General features: G+C 38.1%; 1 protein-coding gene across 1 annotated transcript; it reads left to right on the top strand.

Moving 5' to 3' along the window:
- Positions 1-744: 744 nt before the first annotated feature.
- On the top strand, positions 745-4,783 carry LOC142179307 (lysine histidine transporter-like 2). The gene is made up of 7 exons (XM_075249001.1): positions 745-923; positions 1,834-2,441; positions 2,676-2,851; positions 3,539-3,644; positions 3,770-3,861; positions 3,984-4,052; positions 4,500-4,783. The coding sequence occupies exons 1-7, from the start codon at positions 751-753 to the stop codon at positions 4,596-4,598; spliced, it is 1,323 nt and encodes a 440-aa protein (XP_075105102.1). The 5' UTR covers positions 745-750; the 3' UTR covers positions 4,599-4,783.
- Positions 4,784-11,671: the final 6,888 nt, after the last annotated feature.

The raw sequence follows: 11,671 nt of genomic DNA, 5'->3' as shown, positions 1-11,671 counted from the left end.
CTGTGAGAGAGAGATCGTGTAGAGAGAAATAAGATACGATGATTTTGAGAGAGAATAAACTGAAAGAATGAGAGAAAAAAATATTAGACAGCGTATTTAATGGCTTCACGGTAGGAAGTGACCATAAGTACATATTTTGTTATAAAAACTAAAAGGTAGCTATAGAAAATAATATTTTAAAGGGTTTTTATTTATAATAAATAGGGTATAAAGCTTTGCTATAAGAGGTAAAATTTTCAAAAAAAAAATCACTTCTTTTGCGTCTTTACTGAATTTTGTATTTTAATTTTTCAACGTGAAATATCAGTGTGCTTCTTAATTTTTTTTTCCGGTTCACCAGTAGATAAGAAAAAGGAAAAAAAATAACTAAAGAAATGTAAATCTTCAGAAATCAATGGTGTATAATATTAGTGCATGATAAAAAGTAAAAACACATAAATTCGTTATTTCTTTAAGTAGAATTGGTTTAAATTGTCAATATCATCACCTTTTCTATTGTTCGATCAATTAGCAAAAAAGCCTGTGAGACACTTAAGGAATTATTCTCAATAATTTGCATATAATGCAGTAGTTTTAACAAAGATATGATGTTATTTATTTATTTATATCCACATATATTTCACACGTTTAGGTCATTACTACTAGATTGCAATTTGTTATGACAGTAGGACTTTAGGTTTGGAGGACCATATAATGAGATTTTAGATTTCATATATACCAATTAACTAAGCATAGTTAGTTTAATTTAATATGGAAAAGGGAGGAGATAGTGAAGAAAAGAGGAGGGAGAAAGCAATAGATGAATGGCTACCGATAACGTCGGACCGGAATGCAAAGTGGTGGTATTCAACCATGCACAATGTTACTGCCATGGTTGGTGCTGCTGTTCTTAGTCTACCTTATGCCATGTCTGAGATGGGATGGTAACTTTATTTATTTCTCTTTTTCTTTTCTTTATTTAATTTGTTTTTTTTTTATATTAGTTGAATTTATTAGGATTCAACCACAAATTAGTTTGGGAATGCATGAGTCGTAGTATTGTATTCTTCCTTTTTCTTTGGGATTTGTTTTTATTCTTCATTATCAAATTTTTTGATAAGGAATTGCCTTGACTATGAATGTTTTAAAATTTAGATATACTCAAATTCCGGATTTGTATAACTAACTGCTTGATATCATCTAATTAGCAGTTTTTCTAACCTATTTTTATAATTTTTGAAAATTTTAAAAAACTGATTCTGGAAATCTGGAAAATAGTAGAACTATTTTTTTGGGACTCCGGAGATCTCGTTATTTTTTTAAAAAAAAAAACTAGGTGCGTTTTTCTTCATTAATTGCATTTAATGTTTTGCCTTGAGAGTACGATCCGATTTGGAAAATTATTAGATATCTTAACTGCTTGATATCATCTTAGCGTCTACTGTTGCATATTATTATTGAAAAATTAACCGAACATTATGTTTAGATCGAACTAATAGATGCATGATATGTTTGTGCATATAGATTTTTCTCACTTGATCATTATTTACATGGTCATATATATTATTATTATTATTTTATTAAGTCATTTAACCATGTTAATTAGTTAATATAATTTGATGCAAACACTCAATGCAATTAATTTGTGGTAATTAAGTTGACATACCTTTTTATCGGATGTCCCCAAAGTTACTGTCGACATACATATATTCTAAGATATCTCCTTTTGTTTCTTTTTTAATTTTGGTAATTATAGCTTGTTATACAAATTTGTTGTCTGAAAGATCAAATTAAAATTTGCAAGTGATACCACATTCATCTAATTATTGTATTAAATTGTAATAAATGTTGCAGGGGAGCTGGTGTAACGGTAACGTTACTGTCATGGATTATAACATTCTACACAATCTGGCAAATGGTGGAGATGCATGAAATGATACCAGGCAAGAGATTCGACAGGTACCATGAGCTTGGCCAATATGCTTTTGGTGATAAACTTGGTCTCTGGATTGTTGTACCCCAACAAATTATAGTTGAAGTTAGCACTTGCATTATTTACATGGTCACTGGTGGCAAATCCTTGAAAAAATTCCAAGAAATTCTTTTCCCAAATGCCAAACCTATCAAACTCACTTACTTCATTATGATTTTCTCCTCTTTCCAATTTGTCCTCTCTCACTTGCCAAATTTCAACTCCATCTCTTCTGTCTCCTTCGTAGCGGCGATTTTGTCCATGACTTACTCTGCTATAGCATGGACTGTGTCACTAAAGGAATTAGGAAAAAGTGAGAGAGAAGTTAGTTATGGTCCAAAAAGTGAAAAAATATCAGATAATGTGTTTATGTTTCTGAGTGCATTAGGAAATGTAGCATTTGCATATGCTGGACATAATGTAGTTCTTGAAATTCAAGCTACAATTCCTTCAACAGAAGATGCACCTTCAAAAAAAGCAATGTGGAAAGGTGTATTCACAGCTTATATTATTGTGGCCTTGTGTTATTTGCCAGTGGCTTTCATTGGATATTGGGTGTTTGGTAATGGAGTTGATGATAACATCTTGCTCAATAATGTGTTTATGTTTCTGAGTGCATTAGGAAATGTAGCATTTGCATATGCTGGACATAATGTAGTTCTTGAAATTCAAGCTACAATTCCTTCAACAGAAGATGCACCTTCAAAAAAAGCAATGTGGAAAGGTGTATTCACAGCTTATATTATAGTGGCCTTGTGTTATTTGCCTGTGGCTTTCATTGGATATTGGGTGTTTGGTAATGGAGTTGATGATAACATCTTGCTCACACTACATAGACCTACATGGCTTATTGCAACTGCTAACATTTTTGTTGTCGCTCATGTCATTGGGAGTTACCAGGTATCTTTCACTACTTTTAATTACAGTCAGACATCTCTATAACAATATCGCTATATAACAACCATTCACCGTAAAAGCCAAGTTTTTATGGAACCAATTTTTATGTTATGTTATAATATATGTTCTCTATAACAACACTTCGCTATAACAACCAAAATAATCCGGAACAAATAAGGCTGTTATAGAGAGGTTTGATTGTGTAAGATTTTATGCAAGTAGTATCGGTCTATTGCCATAACTTTTAGACCTAGGACTGTGGTTCTTTTAAGTCTTTATGTCTTAAACTAACAGTTACTCTACATAATTTTCAAATGGTGTCGATTTTCATATATACTAGCTAGAAAAGTTCGTTGCAAATTAACCCGTGTCAGATACACCCCATACTAAGGGATGTCTCTGCTACTGTCTACAATAATAACAAGTAACTACTCAGTACAAATAAAATATGTTAACCTAAAAAAAGAGTACATAACTTGTTTTAGTAGACTAAAATAGTTAGTATAATAAAAATTTTACACAGTGCATATATATAAATTTAATCCTTTATATGTAATTGAGGAAACCTACTTCAACTGTATAAACTCTTTAAGTCTTTGATGTGCCTCAATTGATAATATATTATGAGCAACTTAGATGTTAGTAATTTACCTAATTAATCTGTTGTATATTACTTAATTTACATTTCAGGTTTATGCAATGCCAGTGTTTGATATGATAGAGGCATACGCTGTGAAGTCATTGAAATATAATCCTTCCACTCTTCTACGTGTTTGTGTGCGTACGGTTTTTGTTGGTAAGTTATTTACATGTTTATTAGAAAATATTTTTGCACAATTAGAAAATAAACTGAAAAAGTTGTTTAATTGCTCTTTTCTATGTAATTTTTTTTATTCTTGCTATGGTCTTCTGTTATTGTAGCATTTACATTGGTTGTGGGCATGACAATACCATTCTTTGGTGGTTTGATGGGATTCTTTGGAGGTTTTGCTCTGGCACCAACCTCATATTATGTAAGTATATTTCATAGATAACTCATTAAATTTTCACTTCATTAAATCAGAAGTTATGACTATATAATACTCATATGACAAACATATTTAATATTTACTATGTTTTTAATTTCTACCTACAGCTTCCATGCATCATCTGGCTTATTATAAAAAAGCCCAGACGGTTTGGCTTGTCATGGTGTACGAACTGGGTAAGTTTACCAGAACTTGTAAATGTAATTATGTAATCATGAAATTTACTTACACTCGGTGTTTACATCAAACTAATCAATAAAACTCAGTGATTAAAAATTAAAATGAGAGTGCATATAACTTCACCATAATTAAGTTAAAAATGTATTTATGAAAAACAAATATCTTACGTACATATTTATTGATTTGATATAAATAGCGATGTCCATACAAATTATTTAGGGGAAAACTTTTTATACACTCGATGATATGCATCAAAGCAATAAGTACATAACAAGTGTCTTTTGCATAAGATATAGCATCTTATCATTGTTAATAAATGTAGATTCTCACATCAATATATAAATTAATTGTGATAAATTAATATAATTTTGTACATGCAACGTTTCATGCAAGCTTTTTCCCTACTTACCCCTATCTCTTATTTTTTTCTCTTTATGTTGCAGCTTTGCATTATAGTGGGTGTACTTTTGACTCTAACATCTCCCATTGGTGGATTATGGAGTATCATCAAATCAGCCAAGACTTATCACTTCTACACCTGATCGATACGGCCAATCTGAGTTTTTAGATGTTAAATTATGTGCTATATCCTGCCTGTTTGTGAGGCATAGATGCAGAATTTTAGGATAATTCTTTCAGTTTCAGAAGAGCTTTTATATATGGAAGTTTGCTAAAGTTTGAATTGTAATTTTTGGACAATTGAACTGTTTTTCTAATCAAAGTTTCATCACAGGGATAGAGGAGTTAGGCCAGACTCCAACATGCCTATTCCAAAAATCACAATTACACGAAGGAGGATATAAACCTTGACCTCAATTACAAAGTGTAGATTGGTGGAACCCAATCTAGTTTGTCGTTGATCACAAAGGAATTCTTTGAGAGTTGAGGACACCTTCTTACAAGTTGGATAGTTCATATCATACATTACTACATACAATCTAGTCATATACACTCTAAGCAATGCACTGCCAAGAGATATCATCATTAACAACAAAATAATTTCTTTTGGGCTCGAATCGAAAATTTGGTAAACCATCCTGTTCTAAATTCATTGAAGCCCTAACATTTCTATGCAGTGAAACAATTTCATTGAAGATAGCACAATTATGTGAGTTTACTCCTAGGTTAGCAAGTTGATCTGCGACCATGTTGCCTTCTCTAAATGCGTGTGTAAACTTGAAATCTCCAGTCGTAGTTACCTCCCAAATTAAATATGCTCAATAATATGTTTGATTTGCCAAGAAGGTACCATCTTTCTATTAATTATGTTGACAGTAAACATTGAATCAGATTCCACATGAACTTTCAAAAAATCAGAATTACTACATAAACTTAATACCATGCAATAATGCCTTAGCTTCTATTAAACTGGCCATAGAATTCTGCAAAAGCCTTCATCATGTTGCCGTGATGATCACTTATGATATCCCCTCCTCCTGCTGAACCAAGATTACCTTTGTTGCATCCATCAACATTCAATTTTACCCAACCCCTATCGGGTTTGTTCCATTTAATAGCCTGGGAGTGAATAGAAAATTGTAACTTCTCCACATACTTACACTTGTCGATCCAGAGTTGTGAAAGTTTTAGAGTAGGAAACTGACAATTAAGGATTAATGTTAAGCACTTTGAGATGATGATATGCCACCCTGACATGGATTTATTATCAAACCTTGCTGCATATCTGTTCAACCATATTTTCCAACAAATCATAGACGGTATACATTGGAGTAACACTGAGTGAACTCCATTTCTTTCTTTAGCTAACCACCAATTCATGATGGTTTGTCTTAGATGACCAGTGCTAAATCAAACCCCAAAAAATAATTACGTTTGAAGAACCAAACCTGTCTAGCAATTTGGCTATCTCTGAATATATGGGGCATTGTTTCCTCCTGTGTCTAGTACAACAACTACAAACAGAAGGGATTAGAATCCCAATTTTCTTAATTTCATCATATCACGACCCAAAATTCTAACTTGTCGTGATGGCGCCTATCGTGGTACTAGGCAAACCGTTCTTTCGAAATAATTCCAACACCTTTAACAGAAATAAATTAAAGCAGTTTAAATAATAAAAGTTTTAATAAAACAGGGATAGAAACCCAAAACACAACGCGGAAGTTCCCAACTATCGGGGTGTCATAGAGTACATAAGCATCTATACATCACAAGTCTAGAATATACTGTCTATGATAGTCTGAAATTAAATACAATAAACAGAAAGATAGGAATGGAGTGACAAGGTATGCGAAACGCCGGGCAGCTACCTTGGAATCTCCAAAAGATCAACCGTGCGATAGAATCAATACCCACTGTGTCCGAAAATACGTGGATCTGCACACGAAGTGCAGGATGTAGCGTGAGTACAACCAACTCAGTAAGTAACAATACTAAATAAAGAACTGAAAGTAGTGACGAGCTTCACAGTTATAGTCCAATTACAGTAATTTCAACATAGGGAGGTAGGCATGCTTTCAAGTTTGACAATTAAGACCAAAACAGTAAATTCATGTCCAGTTCAACTAAAACAGAAGATAATATCTCTCAGAAATTTCAAGACAGTGATATATGACAGGTGAAGTGCAAAAATAATGAAGTCAATGCATCCTCTCAGAGCAACAGTCACTCAGTCCTCCCATTCACTCCAACCTCACATTCACTCTTTCCTCACAGTCACTCATTTCTCTCAATCACTCAGCACCCGGCACTCGGCACTCAGTAGATACATGCGCTCACTGGGGATGTGTACAGACTCCGGAGGGACCCCTTCAGCCCAAGCGCTATAACAAGTCAATCATGGCATACCTCAGTGAAACATGTTTCAGCATGCAACCCGATCCCATAAACATCCTCATAATCAGGCCCTCGGCCTCACTCAGTCATCAACATCTCCAGTCTCTCAGGCTCTCAAAAATCACGATAAGCAGCCCAAACAACAATAATATGATGCATCAATGATGAACAATAGACACTGAGATGTAATATACGAGTATAATTGTGACTGAGTACAAAATAACAATTTAGCAGATAATTCAATATGTACACGACCTCTATGGGTCCCTACAGTGCCAACACATAGTCTAAACATGATTGCTAACATGATTTGTGGTTCAATTTCTCTAATATATCTCTAATATATGGAGAATGTACAGACAACAACAGATTACTCAATTACACAGTTCCATGAAATTTGACCAAGTCACAATTCTTACGGTGCACACCGACACGCCCGTCACCTAGCATGTGTGTCACCTCAAAACCAAATACATGACACATAATACGGGGTTTCGTACCCTCAGAACCAAATTTAGAACTGTTACTTACCTCAATCCAAGCAAATCTCTACTCCAACACACTCTTGCCTCGCGAAACGGCCTCTGAATGCCTCGAATCTTGCCTCGCGAACCCTTGTTTTAATAATCTGCCCAGCACTTCCGCTTCTGCGGCATCATAAAAGTGACATCACACACGCATCTGCGGCTCATTCTGCTCCTGCGGTCCCTCACTCTGCTTCTGTGTACTCGCTTCTGCGAGAACCCAAGCCGCCTCTGCCGACCAAGCCCATCTGCCCAGTTTTGCTTTTGCGGTTCCCCTGCCGCATCTACGGTCACGCAGATGTGGAACTCACTATCGCACCTGCGCGCCTTCCGCTTCTGCGCACCTCTCACCGCACATGCAGCCATGCAGGTGCTGAAAACTCCTCGCACATGCGACCCCCTGCACACTCCCCTCCAACTCGCACCTGTGCAAGCCAGCCCGCACCTACGATCAAAGCTCCACAGGTGCGGTTACACCAGTAGAGGTCCAACTTCAGCAATCACTCAACTTCAACTTTTGATCCGTTAACCATCCGAAATCAACCCGAGGCCCCCGGGACCTCAACTAAATATACCAACAAGTCCTAAAACCTCATACAAACTTAGTTGAGCCCTCAAATCACATCAAACAACTTCAAAAACACGAATCGCACCCCAATTCAAGCCTATTGAAACTAAGAAAATTCAACTTCTACAAATGACGACGAAACTTATCAAAACAGGTCTGATTGACCCCAAATTTTGTCACACAAGTCACAAATGACATTACGGACCTACTCCAACTTCCGAAATTGGAATTCGACCCAAACAAAGTTACAATCAAGAACAAGTATTATTTGTCGTGCATTGATGATCTATTTGACCAGCTTCAAGGAGCGAGGGTGTTCTCTAAGATTGACTTGAGGTCTGGGTATCACCAGTTGAAGATTCAGGACTCGGATATTCTAAAGACAACATTCAGGACTCGTTATGGTCATTATGAGTTCCCCATGATGTCTTTTGGGCTGACCAACGCCCCGGTAACATTCATGCATCTGCTGAATAGTGTATTTCAGCCTTATCTCGACTCGTTTGTCATAGTGTTCATTGATGATATCTTGGTGTAATATCGTAGCCAGGAGGAACATGCCCAGCATTTGAGGATTGTGTTGCAGCGGTTGAGGGAGGAGAAGCTTTATGCTAAGTTCTCCAAATGTGAGTTTTGGCTTAGTTCGGTGGTATTCTTGGGGCACGTGGTGTCCAGTGAGGGTATTCAGGTGGATCCAAAGAAGATAGAGGCGGTTTAGAGTTGGCCCAGACCATTCTCAGCTATAGAGATTTGGAGCTTTCTCAGCTTGGTCGGTTATTATCATCATTTCATGGAGGGTTTCTCGTCTATCACATTGCCTTTAACCAAATTGACCCAAAAGGGTACTGTTTTCAGGTGGACGGATGAGTGTGAGGAGAGCTTTCAGAAGCTAAAGACCGCCTTGACTACAACTGCAGTTCTAGTTTTACCTTCAGCTTCAGGCTCTTATACAGTGTATTGTTATGCTTCTCGGATCGGTATTGTATGTGTTTTGATGCAGGAGCGTAGAGTGATTGCTTATGCTTCGCATCAGTTGAAGCCCCATGAGAAGAACTACCCTATCCACGAATTGGAGTTTGCTGCCATTGTTCATCCATTGAAGATTTGGAGGCATTATCTCTACGGTGTGTCTTGTGAGGTGTTTACAGATCATCGGTGTCTCCAGCACTTGTGCAAATAGAAGGATCTAAATTTGAGGCTGCGGAGATGGTTGGAGCTACTAAAGGACTATGATATCACTATTCTGGATTATCCCGGGAAGGATAATGTGGTTACCGATGCCTTGAGTAGAAAGGCGGTGAGTATGGGTAGCCTTGCATTCATTCATGTTGGTGAGAGACCTCTTGCAGTTGATGTTCAGGCCTTGGCCAACCAGTTCGTGAGATTAGATGTTTCGGATACCAGTCGGGTTCTAGCTTGTGTAGTTTCTCGGTCTTCCTTATATGATCGCATCATAGAGCGTCAGTATGATGATTCCCATTTACTTGTCCTTAAGGACACGGTTCAGCATGGTGATGCCAGAGATGTTACTATTGGGGATGATGGAGTATTGAGGATGCAAGGTCGGATTTCTGTGTCTAATGTGGATGGGCTACATGAGTTGATTCTTGAGGAGGCCCACAGTTTGTGGTTCTCCATTTATCCGGGTGCCACAAAGATGTATCAGGACTTGAGGCACCATTATTGGTGGAAAAGAATGAAAAAGGATATAGTGGGGTTTGTAGCTCGGTGCCTCAGCTGTCAGCAGGTGAAGTATGAGCATCAGAGACCGGGCGGATTGCTTCAGAAGTTAGAGATTCCAGAGTGGAAATGGGAGCGGATCACCATGGATTTTGTAGTTGGCCTCCCACGGACTTCGAGAAAGTTTGATGCTATTTGGGTGATTGTGGATCGGCTAACCAAGTCCGCACACTTCATTCCTATTGGGACTACTTATTCTTCGGAGCGGTTGGCTGCGATTTACATCCGAGAGATTGTCCGCCTCCACGGCGTGCTAGTGTCCATCATTTCAGATCGAGGCACACGGGTTTGGAGAGACGTGTAGCGAGAGTTGGGTACCCAGGTTGAGTTGACGTTTCACCCTCAGAAGGACGGACAGTCCGAGCGCACTATTCATATATTGGAAGACATGCTACGCGCTTCTGTCATTGATTTTGGGGGTTCATGGGATCAGTTTCTGCCGCTCGTGGAGTTTGCCTACAACAACAGCCACAAGTCGAGTCTTCAGATGGCTCCATATGAGGCTTTGTATGAGAGACGGTGTAGATATCCTGTGGGTTGGTTTGAGCTGGGTGAGACTAGGCTATTGGGTACTGACTTGGTTCAGGATGCTTTGGACAAGGTTAAATTGATTCAGGATCGGCTTCGCACGGCGCAGTTTAGACAGAAGAGTTATGCCGACAGGAAGGTCCGTGATGTTTCTTACATGGTTGGGGAGAAGGTTCTGCTCAAGGTTTCACCCATGAAGGGTGTTATGAGGTTCGGGAAGAAGGGCAAGTTGAGCCCTCGATATATTAGGCCATTTGAAGTACTTCAGAGGATTGGAGAGGTGGCTTACAAGCTTGCCTTGCCACGTAGTTTGTCGAGTGTGCATCCAGTATTTCATGTTTCTATGCTCCGAAAGTATGTCGGCGATCCGTCTCATGTTTTGGATTTCGGCACAGTTCAGTTGGATGGTGATCTGACTTATGATGTGGAACCGATGACCATTTTGGATCGATAGGTTCGAAAGTTTAGGTCAAAGGACATAGCTTCGGTGAAGGTGCAGTGGAGAGGTCAGCCAGTTGAGGAAGCTACTTGGGAAACCGAGCAGGGAGATGCAGAGCAAATAGCACGGACAACTCACGTGCTATAGTATCAATATCTGGATCCGCACGGACAACTCACGTGTTATAGTATCAATAACCTCACAATCAGGCCCTCGACCTCACTCAGTCATCAATCTCTCCAGTCTCTCGGGCTCACTATGTCATGAACCTAGCCCAAAATGATGATGTGATGTATCAACAATTAACAACAGGGACTGAGATATGATATGCAATGAATGTATATGACTGAGTACGAAATTATAATTTAAAAATATAATTCGACAGCAGAAATGACCTCAGTGGGTCCTAATTATACCAGCATTTGCCTAAGCATGATTTCTAACATGAGTCACAGCTCAGTTTCTCTAACACATGACAAATACTGGGAAAAATACAAGTTAATTAACTACACAGCTCTACAGAATAGACTCAGTCTCAATTTTTACGGTGCGCGCCCATACGCCCGTCACCTAGCATGTGCGTCACCTCCAAACAAATCACATAACACGTAATTCAGAGTTTTATACCCTCAACACTAAGTTTAGAAGTGTTACTTACCTCGAACAAGCCAAATCCAATACCGAGTAAGCCAAGCGATGCTCCAAAAATGCCATCCCACGCGTACCGACCTCCGAACGGCTCAAAACTAGCCAAAAGGAACTCAAATACATCAAATAAAGCCCAAGAAAACAATTCCAAATGGTAAAGGTCGAATCCTTAATCAAAAGCCCAAAATCAGTCAAAAGGTCAACCCGGGCCCGCGCCTCGAAACCAGATGAAACTTACAAAATCTGATAACTCATTCAATTACGAGTCCAACCATACTAGTTTTACTCAAATCCGGCTCCAAATCGATGTTCAAAACTCAAAAATTCACATTATGAAACTTTAGGCAAACCCCCCCAAATTCCTCTTTAAAT

The sequence above is a fragment of the Nicotiana tabacum genome, unplaced genomic scaffold (assembly GCF_000715075.1).
Source record: "Nicotiana tabacum cultivar K326 unplaced genomic scaffold, ASM71507v2 Un00567, whole genome shotgun sequence".
Taxonomy (NCBI): domain Eukaryota; kingdom Viridiplantae; phylum Streptophyta; class Magnoliopsida; order Solanales; family Solanaceae; genus Nicotiana; species Nicotiana tabacum.
The sequence above is the reverse complement of the archived record's forward strand: the minus strand, read 5'-3'. Positions and strand labels throughout refer to the sequence as shown.